This window comes from Mustela nivalis (assembly GCF_964662115.1).
Source record: "Mustela nivalis genome assembly, chromosome: 6".
NCBI classification, from domain to species: domain Eukaryota; kingdom Metazoa; phylum Chordata; class Mammalia; order Carnivora; family Mustelidae; genus Mustela; species Mustela nivalis.
The window spans coordinates 11,773,285-11,791,931 of NC_139025.1; the positions used below are offsets into that span (position 1 = coordinate 11,773,285).

Here is an 18,647-nt window from a genome sequence, read left to right on the forward strand (position 1 = left end):
GTATCAGAGGCCCTTTCTCCCCGTTCTTGGCTTTGGGGAGAGGCTGCCGGCCAGCGCTCCCTCCCCAGCCCTTGGTGCGGCTCTGTCCTGTGTATGTACTCACCCCCTTCCTTGGTCCTGGCCACTCAGTCACTGTATATTCCTGCCTCCCTGACCCGCTCATCACTGCCCTGGTTCTAGAGATTTCTGTTTATCCCTGTGTGCTGCCTGGCAGCCCTCCTGTGCTCCGGGCTTACCCTGCTGCGCACGCCCCGGGCTCTTCTCTCCCATCACAAACCCTCTGTTGCTCCTGAGGCCCAGGGGATTGACATGGCCCTCTTTGGAGCCGCTCTCTGTCCTGGCAGGCTCCCGCCTCTCCTTTGACCTGACCCCAGCAAACGCTCCATACTCAGGAATGGGTTCTGACATGCCCTCTTTCCTTGACAGAGCTTACTCTCTTTCCATTTCCCCAGCAGGAGGGACACCCCTGCCCTGGCTCCCTAGTCCCTTACACATCCCGTACTCCTGCCCTGGGCACCCTGGTTGGTGGTCCCTGGTTATGGATCATGGATACTGTTTTCTCGCTTTGCAAGCCCTGGTTCTTGTGTCTGGACCCAGCATGGGGCCTGGCCCAGGGAAAGTGCTGGGGGCTGTGGGAGGGGGGCAGAGGGAGTCTGCGGCTGACACCGGGCATTAGTGAGGCTCCTGGGAAGGTGGGAAGAAGGAACTATGTTGGGCGATACAGTCTTGCTGGTTGATACAACGGCTGTTCCTTTGAGCCATTTGAGGCTAATGCAGAGTTTTGTTTTGTTTTGTTTTTTAAAGATTTTATTTATTTGACACAGAGAGAGAGCGCACAAGTAGGGGAGCAGCAGGCAGAGGGAGAGGGAGAAGCAGGCTCCCTGCCGAGCTGGAGCCCAATGTGGGGCCCCATCCCAGGACCCTGGGATTGTGACCTGAGCTGAAGGCAGCCATGTAACTGTGACTGAGCCACCCAGGTGTCCCTAATGCACAGTTTAAAAAAACTTGACATCACCCACGCTGGGAAACATTTCTTGACCCTATACCCCATCCCCCAGACTTGGATTCGATGACCCAGAAGTCCTCCCCTTGCCTAAAGGACTGTAGTCATACAGGCCTTGGGACAGAATCTGTGACACGTCTGAATTTACTGATTTAATCTGTAGACTCTGGAAAAGCCTGTGCCCGGTTTTGCCCCACCACCCCTCTCTAGGAAGCTGTACCTTTCACGTGACCCGAGGGCCTTTTCACGTCTCTGCTTTCACTCTGAGTCTCTTCTGGGCACCCCTGTGTCTTGGCCTCCTGCGTGGCTCCAAGCAGCTGTTGCCACCATGAGAGGAGACCCATGAGGCCCTTTGCAGAAGGCCCAGGCTCACCCTGCACACAGGGGTATGAGCTGTCCTGGCTGTTGTCACCTGTTGACCTGAGCTTAAATGCTGAGCTTCCGAGCAGCTGCTCAGAGCCGTGGAGTGCATCACTGTAGTACACAGTCTTCCTCCATGAGGCCTTGCTGCTCACTGAGGCCATCTTGGGGACGTCATTAAGCAAAAGTCACAGGCACCAGGTTGCCCCCTCGCCGCCGGGGTGTGCGCGATCCCTGGGGTTTCCGCCCACTGCGGAGCCAGGCTGGGTCCCCCGCATTTTCTAGGGGCTCCCGTGGTGATTCCGTCAAGTTTCTAAATTTCTGTGACGTGGCCTTATTCTCGAGAATTCTCCCAGGTGAGGTGTCGCTCTCTAGCACATACGAGTATTTTTAAGTACCCACGAAGTGCTATGCTAAAGACACCTGTTGAACTTGACCCAAGGCAGCACCTTTTCAAGCGATGTTGAGTCCCGGACTTTTCTTCTTCATGGAATATGTTTCTTTTCTTTCTTTCTTTTTTTTTTTTTTTTTAAAAGCTCCATTAATAGTACATCAAATGCCTGTTTGGAAACTGCCTCAAGGAATGGTCTTTTTGGACTGGAACTAAGTGAATATAGAAAGAGTACTGCTTTGGGGCTTAAAATATTATCTGTGCGGGCTTTGTAGAAGTTTGACTCAGAGTTTTCCTGCCTTATTGTTGAAGGGGTGCACAGAGAGAATGTATTTTTGGCTCAGAGAATGCTGAGCCGTTGGTGGCCTGAGCTGCCCGTTGCCATTCTGGGAGGAACGTGGAGATAAAGGATACATTGAGATGTGTTTTCCGTTGTCAGCCGAGAAAAACAGCCTGGGCTATGAGCCAGGGTTGGTTGGGGAAGAAGGGAGCGTGGTTTGGGACGTGAAGTGGGGTTCCCAGTGAGGGCTGGGCCGCTCTTTTCATGCCTGGAGTTCTTGGAGCCAGACCTGAGGTCTAGTGGGGTCCGGGGCTCTCATGTTAAAGACTGGGCCCACATCCCTTACAGGTGAGGGACCCTGTTACAGATGAGGGACTGTCTTCGAAGCATCCCAGAGTTCAAAGTTCTTACATATAAGCCCCTAATTCTGTGGGAGCTGTAAAAATGATAGCACCTAGTGCCGAATATTAGGGCTTACAACATGTCCTGGGTGACGTGTGGACACCTCATTTGTGTTAATTTCCAGAGTGTTCTTTCCAAAGGGAGCCGAGAGCACCGCTCCCTGTCCAACTCCCTCCAGTGGCCCCCTACATCACCACTCCCCGCCCCCAAACACTTTCCCAACTCCTGATCTTGCCCTCGGAGGCTCTCTACAAGTGGCCCCCTCTCCTCGCCCACCCTCGCCCCGAGACCCACTCAGTGCAGCCTCTGCTTGGGGTCGCACACTGGTTTTCTCCTTCCTGGGAACTCCCTTCCCTTGGCTCTTTCCAGGGTTCTTCTTGTTCGGGTCTCTGCTCGGACAGTGCTGCTTCCTCAGGGAGCCTTGCCTGACTTACCTGGGCTGCTGTAACATTTCCACAGCGTGGGGCCTACACAACCAGCGAGTTGTCTCACCATTCTGGCAGAAGCCGAGAAGAAGCCGAGACCAGGCGTGGGCAGAGCTGGGGCCAGTTCCTTCTGGCTGCGTGGGCAGCCAGTTCCTTCTGGGGCCGTGAGGGCGAACGTGGTTCATGCCCCTCCCCCACCCAGCATGTGGTTTTGTCCACCTTCTGTGGGCTGTAGATACATCGCTGTGACCTCCAGCTTCATCCTCACAGGATATTTCCTTTGAGTGCATATCGGTGTCCACCTTTCCCCTTGGGGTAAGGACACCAGTCCCAGTGGATGCGGGGCCCTCCCTATTCCAGGACGCCCTCATCTTAACCCGTTGCATCTGCAGTGACCCCGTGCCAAATAAGGTCGTGTCCTGAGATACTGGGGGATAGCGTGTGAGCAGAACATTCCTGGGGAACACAACCAAATCTTTAACAGGCCTTCCCTGATTGGGACCCCTACCTTCCCATCGTGCTCTTTACATAGCTTTTATTGATGGAATGCTTGGTGGACACCTGGGGTTATCGTGTGTGTGTGTGTGTGTGTGTGTGTGTGTGTTTGCAGAGTGTGTGACCTAGAGTATATAATCCTGAGAACAGGATTGGCCAGGATTCTGGCCAGCTTGTCTGCCACTGTGTCTCCAGAGCTTGGGCCACGCCAGGCACCAAGGACCAACTCACAGGAGTGAATGAACGTACGCATGCGCGGGTGAATGCGCGACTTCATGGACGAAAATGCAGCCTATAAAGTGGGACCCCCGCCCATATAAACCAAGGTTTCGAGAAAACAAGAACCGAACAAAGGACAGTCCTTTATGTATGATTCGTGAACTGGTAGCGGTTTCTGTTCTGTTCAAACCCGAAAGAGCAGCCACAAGGGTGGCTATTACTGCTTTGTTGATCTTTTAAGTGTTTGTCAAGGGACTCGCTGTATTTTTGCTTTTCCCCATCATTTCTGCTGAAAGCAGGTACTCACCCTGGTGGCCCGCCGGCGCTGAGCACACTGTGTGTATGTGAGGCTTTGGAGGGTCAGGAGGTTGCCACATGGCACTGGACACCAACCTCAAGTTCACTGTCTGGGGCGGAGGTAGGGATGCAGGTCGGTCAGTCCTACTCAGTCGGAAATCCTCTGCAGGAAGTGCAGGGAGAGCGCGGGTGGGTGGCGGGTGGCAGGCGTGGGGAGGCGGGGGGGGGGGTGGTGCCCACAGGCTGGCAGGGGTTTGCTGGCTGCATTTGAATTCATCTGGCTGGGAGCTCTGACCCATGGCCCCTCAGGCTGTTAGCTTTGGGGGACAGCCAGATGAGGTGAGCTGAAGCGTCTGTGGGACCGCGTCCCTGTCCCTGTGCCTCCTTTCCTTGTGTGCCTCGTAGGTCTCGGAGGGTCAGTGTCCGGTGACTCTCCCATCCTGCACCTTGCTTAGCTGTCAACACCTAGACACGGGGCCCTTAAGACCCTCGTGGTCTGCACAGGAGGACAAGACTCAGGCATAGGAAGCCGTGTTGCAGCCAAGGTATGCGGCTCCTCCCACTGCTCCTTTGTGCCCTGGTTGGAGCCCCATTGTCTCTAGTCCCCAGCGTCATGGCCTGTTGGCTTGGCTAAGAACACAGTTGCTGTAAAACCGACAGCCTCCCGCCCCCAGACTCCACGTAAGCCATAGCCCTTTGCATGGTGCAGGTCCTGGGCTGGGACTGGGGTGTCTGCGTCACCTTGTCCTTCCCCTGGGCTTGTGTGGTTTTGCTTTCTCCATTACTCAGAGGCTGTCTTTGCTTTCTAGCCCTGCCATGCTCAGAGTGTCTGCAGCCCTTTGGGACTCAGAGAAGTGTCTGAAAAACTCTCATGGAGCACCCCCTGAGCCCACCACGGGGGCTACTAAGCTTAGAGGCCTTGGGGGGGTGCAGGCCCAAGGAGAGTCAGTGCGCTGAAGGTGCAGTGGCCCTGGGGAAAGGGGTGGGTGAATTTGTGATCAGAAATACCTTGGGCCTGCCCCCTGTTGGCAGTGACCTTGGACAGGTTACCTGGTCTCTTTCTGTCTCATTACCTTAGTGGAGAAAGCAGCTAACATGTACTTGGAGAAGTGGTTCTGTAAGTGCTCAGTAAACGTGTGAATGGCCAGGTGTGTGGATGGCTGCTAGGAGCCTTTGGCCGGTGTGTGGATGGATTCTCGCTGGTGTGTGGATGGATGCTAGGAGCCTCCGGCCAGCATGTGGATGAATGCTAGGAGCCTGTGCTGGTGTGTGCATGGATGCTAGGAGCCTCTGGCCGGTGTGTGGATGAATGCTAGGAGCCTCTGGCCAGTGTGCAAGTGGATGCTAGGAGCCCGTACTGGTGTATAGATGGATGCTAGGAGCCTCTGGCTGGTGTGTGGATGGATGCTAGGAGCCTTCAGCCTCGGGGATTCAATTCAGTGCATGTTTTTGGCTCCTGGCAAAGCCAGGCCCTGTACCAGGCCACGTGGGGATCACAGGGAGGAACAGGACACAGACCCGGACCAGAGCAAGGCCTTGGAGAACTCTTCTTCTGCAGCTCGCTGGTGGTGTCAGCACCATGCTTGGGAACCAGAGCATTCGGGAAAGGCCATTCTGAACCTGAATGGCAGTTACTGGTTGGCATCAATGGGAGAGGGCCGGGTCAAAACTGACTGAGGAGGGTCTAGGGGCACCAAGAGTAGAGAAATCTCCAGGAGGGGAGAGCTGGTCCTGGGGATCCTGCTTGCTCGAAGGCCTGCTATAGGCCTGGCATAGTGCTAGGCTTCACCAGCACTGTCTTGTCCAATGCTGGGGGCAGATGTCATTGGCTCCATTTTATAGTTGAGGAAACAGAGGCTCAGAGGGGTTGACGGTCACTGACTGAAGGCCTAGATTCTGTCCACAGCTGCCTGCCTGCTTCCATTTTTTCCCAGGACCAGAGAGCTGGCGTTGGACACATGGTGATTGACACCTGGGGCAGAGATTTTCGTGCCTGGATGTTTGTCAGCATAGATTAAGCTAAGCCACTATAATGAACATCCCCGATAGCTCAGAGGTTTAACACAGCGAAGGTTCTGTTTCTTGTTGTGTCACTTCCTGATGGTTTTTCCAGGCTGTAGCCTGGGACTCTGGGTTCTTCTTATCACCTCCCGGAGAGCTTGTCTCTGGCAGTGTGGCTCAAGTCAGAGATTTGAACTGTCTTCGCCTGGGTGCCTGGGCCCATAGGGCTGCAGTTTCCCATTAATGTGCTCTGATTGTGGAAAGCCCAGAACAGCTCCTCCTCCTTCTCCACTTCTCTCTGGGAACAGAGCACTGGCATCTCTAGCCCGTGGTTGAGAAGAAGGCCAGGATTCCTTGTGGCTTTGACACCTACACTGTGAGCTGGGAGAATTTTCCAGTGAACCTCTTGCTGCTCTTGACCAAACCAGCCAAACCAGGCTGGTTAGTGGACTGAGAATGAGCGATTTCTGTGTAGGAGTTGGGGCTGGGACCAGGAGGACAGTAGGGGAACCCATTGCCCTTCACAGTTGGCGATCCCGATGCTTCCTGAGTGGCTCCAAGACCCAGGGAACTAGTAACGAGAGTGCGTGTGCCTGTGGGTGTCCCCGCGTGCGTCCTTGAAGTGTCCGTGTCCCAGGCGTTTGGAGCTTTAGTCACTGGAGTCTTGTTGTCCAGTTATCTCCCTCATCTTTGGCCCTGGGAGTGCACCCCGCCCTCATTAGCTGTGTGAACGGGGCACATTGTCCACCTTTTCCAAGCCTTGGGGTCCTCATCTGTGTAATGCGAGTAAGATTGTCTCGCCTCCCGGGTGGTTGCGGGGCTGATTCCCGGGCTTACAGCAATGTCTGGCACACAGTAGGCGCTCAGTGTATGTTACATACCAGTTGGGTTTAGATTCGGGTCTGACCCCAAATGTAAACAAATTTTTGTATGTACTGCTTACCTGGTAATTAAAAAAAATTATGTTAAGTAAGACGTCTCACTGGTGGGAAATGCAAAAGAGCCCGCGCTGGTCCCCGCGGGTCCCCTGGTCCTTCTCTCTGGAGGCTGCCACTTTGACCGGCTCCTTGTGACCTTCCTGAGACGTGCCCTCATGTACAAGCAGCGCGCATGTCAGTCTTTTCTCCCCCCCCATACGTATTGCTCTGTCCTTGTGATCTGTACCTTCTTAGAAATCTCTCCTCAGTGCAGAAGACAGTCCTCATTCTTCGTTATGGTATTGTAGGTGCCTCAGTCCGTCCCTCCTGATGGACTGTTGTCTCCCTCTCCCTCTTCCTACCTCCTCTTCCTCCTTCCTCCTCCCCTCCTCCGTCCCTCCAGCCTCCCCACCCCCCCCACAGTGCAGCCAGGCATAGCACATAAAGTAGCAATGCCTGACTCACTTGGGCTGAGTTCCTAGAAGCGAACCTGCTGACCAGAGAGTGTGTGACTTTCAGTTGAGACCGATACTTCCAACTTACTTCCTGTGGCGATGATTCAGATTTGCATCCCCCCACCTTGGGTTTGAGTCCCTATTTCCCCACACCCCAGTCAACAGGGTGTATTACCAGTTTCTCAGACTTTTAGCCAATCTGGTGGGCAGAACGTGGTATCTTAGTGCAGTTACGATTTGCTTTGCTCTCCTGTGCGATGTTTATTTAGCATTTTCTCACATGTATGCAGTTTGGAACTGTTTTATTTACTTCTCTGTACTCCAGTCTGTACTCCAGTCTGAACATTTCTTTGTTCATTTTCATTTCTGTGGTGTTGTTTCCTTCTTAGCAATTTGTTGGAGCTCATTTGTGATGTGAGTTGGCAAATACGGCGGGATACCATGTTCTCAGTAGGAAGGCTCAACCTCAAACCATGGGTTTCCCCTAAGTTGCCCATCAGTGTGACTTTCCCCTAGTCCCAGTTCTGTTCTAGAAGACATGCAGAAAAAAATAAATGAGGGGCATCTGGGTGCCTCAGACCGTTAAGCGTCTGCCTTCAGCTCAGGTCATGATCTATCTCCAGGTCCTGGGATCAAGCCCCATGTCCAGCTTCTGGCTCAGCAGGGAACCTGCTTCTCCCTCAGCCTCTGCCTCTCCCCCTGCTAGTGCTCTCTCTGTCTCTCTCTCTCCCTCAAGTGAATAAATAAAATCTTTTTTTTTTTTAATAAATAAAATCTTCAAGAAAAATGAAAACTGAAAAAAGAAGACTGAAGAGGGGGAACTAGCTTTTCTAGGTATAAAACCGTATTGTACAGCTACTGTAATTAAAATAATGTGAGGGAGGACAAAAAGAAAGCCAGACCGATGCGGTGTTGGTCTGAGACCGCACACTTAATGGAGAATCCGAAGTGGGCAAAGGAAGTGTGGGGTTAACGTAGGAAAAGAGTGGAGGCACCGTTGAGCGTGTCGGGGGTCTGGATTCTGGAGTTTTCCGTCCTGACTGCTGCCAACATGGTGTGCCACTGTCCGCTCAACAGAGGCTCCAAGCCAAGGGGCCTGAGGCCAGCACCCCCACCTGGCAGGCATGAAGGCCCCCCACTGGGGGCGCCGCTGACACCTGCTTAATGTCCTCACTCTGTCGCCCTCTGAACTTGACTGGAGGTGGTTTTTGCCCCAAAAGCAATATCTAGTTTTCTACGATTCAGAATGTTACTTTCTTTTTTTGGTTCTTCATGCCCTAAATTATTTTTCAAAATAGCTCGTGGTTCCTCCAAGTATTTCTCTTCTCGGTTTTTATCATTACATCTTTGTTCCACTTAGAATTTGTCTTGGTGGAAGACAGGAAGGTGTGTGTCTCCGTATACGTATTTTTTTCCCAGGTGGATACTAAATCATGCCAGTGATGTTTACTAATCATCCATCTTTTATCCCCTGTTTTCAGATGCCACTGTTCTTATATATGAATTCCCATATTAATCTTGCCCTTTTTGGAGCTGTGGGCCAGACCCCATGTGGGGGGCCCTGTGCCTGTCATGACCCCAGGTGGACAGTCCTGTCCCCAGTCCTGGTGGGCGGGAGCAGCCCTGCAGACCATGTCTTAGAGTGCGTGGTGGCCACCCCAGCCCCCTGCTGTCACCTTGAGGAACAAGGTTTCTCCAGCCTGTCCATTTCCTAAGGAAAGTAGAGGGCTTAGGAACACCTGTCCCAGAGCCACAGGGACTGGGGGACAGAGACTATCTCCCCCACTTAATTACTGCTTATACAGCCTCTGTTGGGCTGTGTTGTCCCCTAGAGTGTTCCTTTTCTCCTCTGTCCAGTGGTAACAGCCTCCCCTGTGTCCTAGGGACATCTTAGGAGTTAGATGAAATGGGTAAGGGGTGTGTGTGCTTAGCACAGCACCTCTGGGCCTGTGGGGGCTCAGGGAGAGAATTGGCCCGCAGTGGAGCAGGGTGAGTTAAGGGCGGAAGGGCTCTGGGTTCCCCCTGTGGCATGGGGACAGGGAATTAAGTGGGGGCACCGCCCCCCATCCCGACTCTCCCTCTCTGCAGTCAGCCTTTGTTAGCATGAACTTTGACTCTTCTTCCCATGGGCCCATATCTGCCAGTCCCTTTCATGCTGTTTTCTTTCTTTTTGACCAGCTTGTGGTTTGCGTGTTCCCCTCAGGACAGGACCAGGTTGGTGCCTAGCACCTAACGGGGTGGGGGGGTTGGTTTCCACTGCCCTGACTCCTGCCAGCAGCTGCCGCGGAGAGCCGTCGCATGCTGGAAGCAGCCCACTTAGTTGAGCCACACAGGCTCAAGGGACTCATCGGGCCAATTTTGGGGCTCTTCTGGGGGTGCTGGCGGACAGCCATGTCACGGCATGGCTCCACGCAAGGTTTCTGTCTTCCAGTCTGAGGGGATTGGACATTTAATCTTCCCCCTTACAGGATAAATCCCTGTTGTCATATTTCATCGAAATACTGAATTATATCTTTAAAAAAAAAAAAAAAACAATAGTTACCTGGAATTTACCATTTGCTTTCATTAGCTTTCCCTCCGCTTCCCTTCCATGCTCCTTTTATTCAAACAAATGAGAAAAGAGAAACCTGTGGGGCACACCGTTAGGACTAGCGTGTGCTGTGTAAAGAAACCCCAAATCTTTAATGGGGTTGTTGTGGCTCACTCCTGCCACGTGTCTGTGGGGGTCAGCTGGGGCCTCGGTTCACAAGTGCTCAGAGATCCAAGGCTCCGCTTTGAACGTTGCCAGTCCTGTGCCAGCGTGGAGATCGCGCAGGAGGCCCTGGCACTTGCAGGGGAACCCTGTGCCAGGAGGCCAGGGTTCACCGGCTCTTGGCTCATTGGCCAGAACCAGTCACGTGACCTCACAGTGGCAAGGAAACTAGGAAATGCATCCTGCCATGTGTCCCAATGGGCTGCTCTTCCCATGCTGGGTCCCCTGTGCCCAGGCTCCTCTCTCATTCGGGTGTGTGTTTCCTTTCCAGCTTCGTGGGTTCATGTGGTTGGGACACCCCCCCCCCCATCACCCCCCACACACACTTGTTTCCACTAGGACCCGTTTGCCCAGTAATTCTTTAATATCTTCTGGTGTGGGTATGTCTGTTGTTACCTAGCCAGGCCCCCTTTTGGGGACATGTATTCTGTGTTCTCTCTTTTGTTGATATAGCCTCAGCGAATCTTCATGGGCCAGAGGGACTTTTTTCACCTGTTGATTTTTTTTCTTAACCAGCATCCCAGAAGTTGGCTTACTGGGTCAAAGGGTATGGTTGCATTTCTCTTTTCAATCTACTCTTGAACCTGGCTCCCTAGCACTGGACAAGGGCCAGGCTTTTCTTAGCTCCTAAGAACCTGGGGTCAGCCCTTTTCTCAAGGAGCCATGCTTGCTGAGTGGGTGTAAGCTTTTTGGCTCTTTGAAATAGTCAGCTTGCAAGTGCCCGGAACTTTGGAACTCTAAGGTCCGTCTGTCCTGGTATCATTTCATCAGCTTGGCCCCTCATCTTCTGGGGGAAAAAGGTTGTTCACTCTTTGGCCTTAACCAGATCATTGTTTGTTATTACCCAGTAACTGGAAACCAGTTACTAAGAAATCGGGGAATTGGGTCAGAGAGTGTTGGTGACAGTCCCGCTCCCCATCCTGGGCCAGGGGCTCCCGCGGTGACCGGCTCTGTCTTCAGCCCAGCCTGCCGATCTTGGTGGCCAGCTGCAGGTGGCCTCCAGCTCCTGTCCTCTCTGAGGGCCCCTTTGGGCTCCTTGGGGAGTGAGAGTTGCTCTTGCTGGGGAAAAGCCTTCAGTCTGCTGTCCCCGAGTTGTCTTTTGAAACCAGCCTTGCTGAAAAGATGTGGCCGGTGCTGCACCCTCCAAGGCTCGGCTCCCTTCGGAAGTCTGCTCATGAGGTGCCAGACCTGACTTCTTCAGCAGACACCTGCTCCTGCATAGTGAGGCTTTAAACGTGGGAGATGTGCTCGTTCTGTCCCAGATACCCAGCTCCGTGGAGAGCACAGGGGAATCCAGCCGAGTTGCGCCCACTCACTTTTCATGCAGACTATTTTGTCTGGACCCTGGCTGAGACCAAACTTTTCATCTAGTAACTTCCATTTGAAGTCACTGCTGAAAACATACCACATGAAAGCATTTGCTGCAGGAGTGAATTAGGGGGGAAGGGGATGGAAGGAAAACAGCAGGCACCCGGGGCACCTTTTGGCTTAGAGGTTAGTTGTCTGGCTTGGGCAGGAGGGAGACCCGGGTCCCAGGCAGCTGTAACTCTGTGAGCCTGGACCGGTGACTTAACCTCTCTGTGCCTCAGTGTCCTCAGCTGCACCTCGTGTAGTAAGCTCCTGTGAGCATAGTCTGTGGCCCAGAGTAGGGACTTGATAATTGTTGACCATTACTAACAACGACAGTAAATTTCACGGTGGCAGCAGACGCTTTGAGGAGTCTCTGTGAGTCAGTACAAGGGACGTAGCTTTGTGAAATTCAAATTCTGGCTTGTGATTGTCCCTTGCTTGATAGAGAGTCAGGGAAATTTCCACTGGTCAGTAATAATGTGAACCATAGGAACAGGAAAGATAATAGCTGACATTTATGGCGTGCACTATTGAGTAAGAAAAACACACCTCCTGCCCATGTCCTTTACTGTCAGCTTACTACACGCCCAGAACACTTCCAACACCGGCCGTGTGGGAGTCTTCACCCCTGACCGGGCCGTCTTGTAACCCTAGCAGGGTGTCTGTGGCTGTAACCCAGTTCTGACTGCCTCTGCCTGGAGACAGTGTTAGGTCCCACAGGCGAAAGGTTTGGTCCCACAAGACTACCGCCCCCCCGCCCCCAGATGCCACTCTCAAGTCCATCTTGTCACCCGTGCTCCTGACCAGCCAGGCGGCTCTCAGTTGGAGGGTCCCAGGACCCCCTTCTCGGGTTTCATTAATTTGTTAGAGCAGCTCATGGAACTTAGGAACAATTTACTTCCTGCTTGCTGGCTAATTATAAAAAGCTGTGATGAAGGGTCTGGTTGGACATCCAGCTGGAAGGGAGGCACAGGGCAGGGTCTGTGGGAAAGGATGCCGAGCTCCCTGTTCCCTTGGAGCGCGCCATGCTTCAACACCTCCCCGCGCTCTGCACCTCCGGGATTTTTACGGCATCTTCATCACGTTGGCATGCTTGAGCATTAACTCAGTTTTCGAGTCCCTCTCCCCTCGCTGGCGGACAGGAGATAGGGCTGAAAGCTCGTGGCCTGGCCTTCCTGGTGACCAGCTCCCATCTGGACGCCCACCGAGCTGTCCTCAGTAGAACAGGACACGGTGCCCACAGCCAGGGCGTTCCTCGGGCTGATTCCACGGCCGTGCTGCTGCCTGGGAACAGTGAAGATTCGGCACAAGCCGCGAGATCTGCGGCGTGTTACTTGACCGCTCTGCCTCTTGTGGGTCCCGATCCCAGGCCGTTGGAAGAACTGCATGAGCGAGTGCACGTCAGGTGCTTAGAACAGGGCCCGGTCAGGCTTCGCGCTGCGTGGGGAGTCTGCTTCAGATTCTCCCTCCCCTCTGCCCCTCCTGCCTCTCCCGCTCCCTCCCTCAAAAATAAATCTTAAAAAAAGAAGAAAAAAAAAAAGGACAGGGCCTGACTCTGGGTGAGTGTGCAATAGCTACACCCTAGCCACAGGGCAACGGGTCTTCTTGCCTAGAGGCTGGGGCTGCGGGAGGGTGGTTCTGTCACCCAGCTGGTTCCTGCTCAGCCTGGCTGGCCATTCAGAGAGGGATGGGTTGTTTTCGGCTGCCCAGACTTCTGCAGTCATAGAACATCTTGCATCTTGCGTCCAGAAAGGATGCGCAGCCCCAGCACCAGGGGCGGGGAGCCCGTTCTCCCAGGCCCTCTGCCTCCCTGATGCACCCCAGAGATGGTTTTACATTTCTTTCCTATCTGGCTGCTTATTGATCCCATCAGGGAAGCACGTGTGGAAGTTTGGGGACATCTGGAAGCTTCTGTTGGGGTATCCTTGTCCTCCACTGCATACACGCTCTCTCCTCGGGGGGCTGTATTAGGGCGGGCTAACTCTTCAAGCCTACAACCTCCATATTTTACCTTAACACACTCAGGATTTATTAGGTGTTCACACTATAGCACAATTCCAGTCGTGCCTGGTCCTCTAGGATCCCATTTCCAATCTGTGGATGCAGCACAAGAGGGGTGGTCCTAGGCCTCCCCTCCCAGGGCGCCAGCCCAGGGTCCGTGCTATAGGTGGGACTAGCTCTTTATGCGGACACGGTAGCCTGTGACCCCCCAGGCATTTGCAGTTGCCCAAGTGCAAGTGGAGAATCAAATGCAGATGATGCCCGCTGCCTGCGTTATACCTTCCTTGCTCCATTTCCCCTCCTTCTCCAGGAGGCTCTTTCTAACCCCCATGGCTGGAAGGAATCCCCCGCTTCGTGGAATGTGCCTTCTAGTTGGTCTGCAGTGTTCACTTTGTTCTTTGAAACATCAGTGGCATTTAGCATACATTCGGCAAGCTCCTCTTACCTCAAGACACTGTTTAGGTCCTGGGGAGGCCAGGCTCAGCGCTGGTTGTTGGGGATCTCAGGATCTGGTGTGGCAGGGTCAGTTAGAGCAATGACTTTATCTTGGGCAGTGAGGTTGCAGTTGTGGAGGGAGAGGCAAAGGGTCCTGGGGCTCTGGGTGAGACCAGAGAGCCGTCACATCGTCTTGTTTGGGGTTCACTGAATTGAGAAGTCTGGAAAAAGTTTGAACTGTGGAGCTGAGACTTGGAAAATGAGTGCGAGGTTCCTGTGTGGACAAAGGGGTGTGGGGCCGGGGGACATTCTGGGGAGAAGGAGCTCGTCTCCCAGGCAGGACCTAGAGCAGCACGCGGCTGTATCTTGGTTCTGCTGCCACAGTGCGCCGGACAGTCCTCTTACTGACGGATAGCCCCCTGAAGGGAGCGTGGGGGCTGTCTGTGTCTGGCACCCAGGACAAGCAGAGAATGCTTGTCGAATGAATGAGCAAGCGAGCTGCGGCGGGACGTTGTCTGAGCACTCCGCGGTGTTACCACTGCATCCGCTCTGCATCAGCCCTGTGCCACATCTGCAAATGCAATGTTCTAACCCACCCAAACAGCCCACGAAGTGTCAGGAGTAGAAGCACCTTCGTTTTATGGATGGGGAAACTGAGGCATGGAGACGTTACATCACCTGCCCAGCCCCGGGGCAGCCGAGCTGCGATGGGGTTTCCCGGCGTCTGCCGTGCCCATCTTCCTCCCCTCTGAGCCGCTGCTGGGGCTCATGGGGCAGTCAGACACTAGCTTACCTGGGATCCTGGGCTGGGCGTGACTGGGTTGCTTGCTGCGGAAGTCAGAGGTCACATTCCAGCCACTGGGCTTTGTAGGCCTTTGTCCCAACTCCTCCCGCCCTCCCCGACCGTCAGCCAGCCTCCTGTCATAGTCTCTGAGGGGGAACAGTGGTCCCTTGTTCGCTCCGAAGCCTGAGCTCTGAGCTCTGTGCGGAACAGCGTCCAGCCTTGGCCTCACAGGGTGGCGTGACTTGCAAGCATGGTACCCACAGGCCTCCTCTGGCCACAGTGGGCGGCCCTTTCGTTGAGACCTCCTTGTTACTGGCTGAGGGACAGATCAGACCCCTTCCGCAGACCACAACAAGTCCCTGGGAAAGTTCCCTTTTTCTGGGGGCAGAGTGTGGTCAGAAAAGCAAAATGAAATGTTGAAACGAGTTTCCTTCTGTCTGAGCTCCCCTCCCCACCCCATCTGTGAAATGAAGTCTGGGCCACCAGGGTCTGCTCCTCTGCAGTGTCTTGGGTCCTTGGGAGCAGGCCTGCTCTCCCGTGGTGTGCCTGGACCCTGCCTGAGCCCCCCTCCTGAGTGGCAGCCCCAGAGGGCCCACCTTCTCCTTCCCAGCCGGCAGGGAGAGACTCAAATCTCCTTGAGGTCTTTGCAGGAGAATAGACCCTTCAGGGCAAATGTGGCTTATCTGGCTGCTTTAGGAGAAGCTGGGCTGGAGAACCTTCTGGAGTCAGCGGCCACTCCAGGCAGGTCTCCGCAGAGATGCTGCAGTGACAGACGGCCAAGCCAGGACCAAACCAGGCCTGATGTGTGTCCCAAGTTGCTGTTCTCATGAAATGGTTTTACTGGCATAAAAATGCTTGGAAAATATACAAAGGGAGGTGGCCGGCTTCCAGAACTCAACTGTTTACCTTCCGTGGAATGGCCGAGAATGCGGAGAGCTTATTTTCCAAACAGCCCCTGCTTGTCGGGTCTGCAGGCCCGAGGCTGGTGCCAGGCCGGGACGGGCCAGGGGCATCTCCTTTCCCCAAACCCACTGGGACACATTTCTGTCCCCTCCTGCCATACAGGAGACCCAGAAGCTCCTCCCTGGAGAGGTGAAAGCTGGTGGGGGTGGGGCTTCACCCGTGTGACCCAGTTCGTTGCTGTTTCTAGCTGCCTCGGTCTGAAAAGATTGGCTTCTCATTTGTGGTACCCGTCATGGTGGAGCTGCGGGTACAGCCAAAGTAGGTTTGCGTCCGTGGCGTCTTCTGAGAATTTGCGCTTCTCTGCTCAGGGTACCACTTCCCACTGGCTTTGCTCCCCTTCCTTCCAATTCTGTTCCTTGTTTTGGCTTGTTTTCCCCGGGAAGTGGGTTTGGATGGGAACGTAATCCCGCCTCCACGGGCAGAAGCAGAAGGATCCTCCCAAGTCTGTGTATATTGGAGGGGAAACTGAGGCCCGGTGGGGAAACTGAGGCCCGGTGGTGGTAGGGAATGAGGAGCCAGGCTGGTGCACAGGTGTGAGTGCTGAGTGCTGCACACTCAGCCTGCAGGTGTTGCTGTTGGGCCTCCATCCAGCCCCCGCCCCCCACCAGGCCTTGCCCCATGACTTTTCTTCCCTGGCCTCTTGGTGTCCTGGTCTGTGACAGTGGGAGTGTGAGGACCGCGGGCGCTGCTTCCCTTCTCCATCCGGGAGCCCTTGGAGGAATGGCCAGCTTCTCAGCTAGTCGGACTTGTCCTGGATTGTATCGAGGCTGGTCACCCTGTGGTGGGAAGAGGCTCCTTCAGTATTATTTTGAGGTCCGTGGGATTATTTATTTATGTATTTATTTATTTAAGTAGGGAAAATCTCTTTCTGTTAGGCCAAAAAAAAAAAAAGTTAAGATACCGGTACTTTCAGAAGACCTAAGAAAGCTAAGTATTGGTACTTAGCTGGTATTCTCGGAAGGTTTGATGAGACAAGAGTTTAACGAAGAGAGGATAACAAGGTGGGGGCTGGGTCAGAGCCACCAGCGAGATGTGGCGCGGCTGCCACAGTGGGGTGAACTGTCACCACCCCAGGCTTGAGGGGACAGTGGAGGGCTTGGGAGAGGAGCTGCCTGCTCGCAGGGGTGTCTGGTGCCAGAAACGCGGCGAGGGTGTGAGGACGGTGGAAGCAGACACCCGGACATCTCTCTCCCCCTCCCCCATATTCTCATGTGCCTCCGTTGGCCGCTGGGCAAGAAGCCAGAGGACAGGGCGGCCCGCGGCCCGTGGCTGTAGAGCCCAGCCTCCCCGGACCCAGAGTGGGCTTGGGGCTAGGGCTTGCGCTGGACGGCAAGCTCGCTCCAGGCTTCAGATCTGCATCTGAGCACCTCCACTTTCTTGCTGTCAGACCCTGGGGTGAGGGGGGCTGGGATTCCAAAAGTCCGTGTTCCCCACTCTCCTCATTTGTGAAATCACCTTTCATCACGTGGTTGGAAAATAAAAACCGTTTCTAGTGCGATGCCTACCCAGAGCGGACACTGTGATTTCTTCACTAGCAACTTGGAAACAGCCTGGAATCCTGGAGGGAGCTCTGCTTGCGGGGCGGGGTGGGGGTGGGGGGATGAGTGGGGGTGGGGCTGGTGACATTCTCTGGCCTCTGCGGAGACCATCCGGGGGGGTCAGCCAGGTGCCGGGCTGGCGCCGCTGCCTCCAGGGGCCTGGTCTTGCAGCTGGTGGTGGCTGCGTGCCGGGCGGCAGACATCTGGCGGGTCAGGGAGCGTGCTGTCGGGCTGCCCCGTTGTTGGCAGGTGCTCCGGCTCTGGGGTCAGGTGACACTGATGCTCTGTCAGCCGATTTGATCTCCCTAACCCAGCGTTCTTGAAAAAACAAACAGAGCCCCCTGTGGAGCAGGGCCAGCAGGGCCACCCCACAGTCCCTCACGGTGTCTGGGACGAGCCTGGATTTCAAGGTGAAGCTCGAACTGCCCGTCTGCCCGTCTCTCGGGGTGGTGCCTCTTGGGTGTGGGGATCGCAGCTCTGCTGAGGCCGTCGTTCCGTGGGAAGAGTACCTGCCTGGATCTCACTTTAGACCTGGCCATGTGACTTCAGTCATTTGGCTTCGCCTCGCAGAGCCCTGGTTTTCCGACCTGAAACATCGGGGTCATTGAGCAGATTGTGCGTGTCCGGTAGATGTTTTCTCTGTATAGCGACGGCACGGTGACGGTCGCTTAACCCGTAGATGCCTTGGTTCCACATGTGTGTCTTGGGTATCCAAGGTGCTGTGGGGGCTCGGAGACAGAAATGCACACACAGGGCCTGCCGTGGGGGAGTTCTAGAAGCTTAATGGGTTTGCGCCTTTTGTCCTGCTTGTATTTCCCGTGAGCGCCGGCCTTCCTCCTGCCCGCTCTTCCAGGGCTGCAGCGACGGGCAGGGGTGGGTTGGGGGGAGACAGCTGGGCAGTGGTTCAGGTGCTGAAGTTGTTCTTTTTCTCTGTGTTCTCCCCGCCTTTCCCTGGCAGCTGAACCTTAGCCGGCCGATTGAGGAGCAGGGTCCCCTGGACGTCATCATCCACAAGCTGACTGATGTCATCCTCGAAGCCGACCAGAACGACAGCCAGTCCCTGGAGCTGGTGCACAGGTTCCAGGTGAGCGAGGACAGTGAGGAGGGACGGCCCCAGAATGGCCCTGTGTGCTTCTAGAACTTCAACGGCCGTCTTGCCGTCTAGTCCGGGGGTCGTGGTCCTGCTGCTCCCAGCATGTGTGCTTGTGGGTGGGCACCTCCCTGCCGGGGCCTCTGTCTCCTTGGGTGTCAGAGAGGATCCAGCCAGGGTGTGGTCAGCTCACCCTCTGCGCTCTGCCGGGGTAGATGAGCATTACTGTCCAGATGTGGCCTCTGCCCGCGCAGCACACAGTCACGGTCCGTGGTTGGCACCGGGGCTGGGACCCTCCTGCCTCGTGTTGAGAAAGGGACCCCTGGGGGCTGTTGAGGTAGAACAGACTGCCCAGCTCCCCGGGTTCTGCCTTGGTGGAGAACAGCGCCCCCCCCCGCCCCCCATGCTCACTGCTTGGACCCCTGTGTGCTGGTCTCTGAGCATGGCAGCTGTTCCCTCCTCCCTGCCTTCGTCCCCCATCCCCCCACG

General features: G+C 54.9%; 1 protein-coding gene and 1 long non-coding RNA gene across 6 annotated transcripts in view; one reads left to right on the forward strand and one right to left on the reverse strand.

Moving 5' to 3' along the window:
* ITPK1 (inositol-tetrakisphosphate 1-kinase) overlaps nt 1-18,647 on the forward strand; it is a 167,806-nt gene that overhangs the window by 81,805 nt on the left and 67,354 nt on the right. For all 5 annotated transcript variants that reach the window (XM_082733333.1, XM_082733335.1, XM_082733332.1 and 2 more), the window contains one exon: nt 18,027-18,152. In XM_082733333.1, the coding sequence (XP_082589459.1) occupies nt 18,027-18,152 (126 nt within the window). The remainder of the gene's footprint in view (nt 1-18,026; nt 18,153-18,647) is intronic.
* On the reverse strand, nt 9,413-10,244 carry LOC309867409. The gene is made up of 2 exons (XR_014313157.1): nt 9,788-10,244; nt 9,413-9,474 (listed from the first exon to the last, which is right to left on the reverse strand). It is a non-coding gene; the product is annotated as an uncharacterized lncRNA (long non-coding RNA).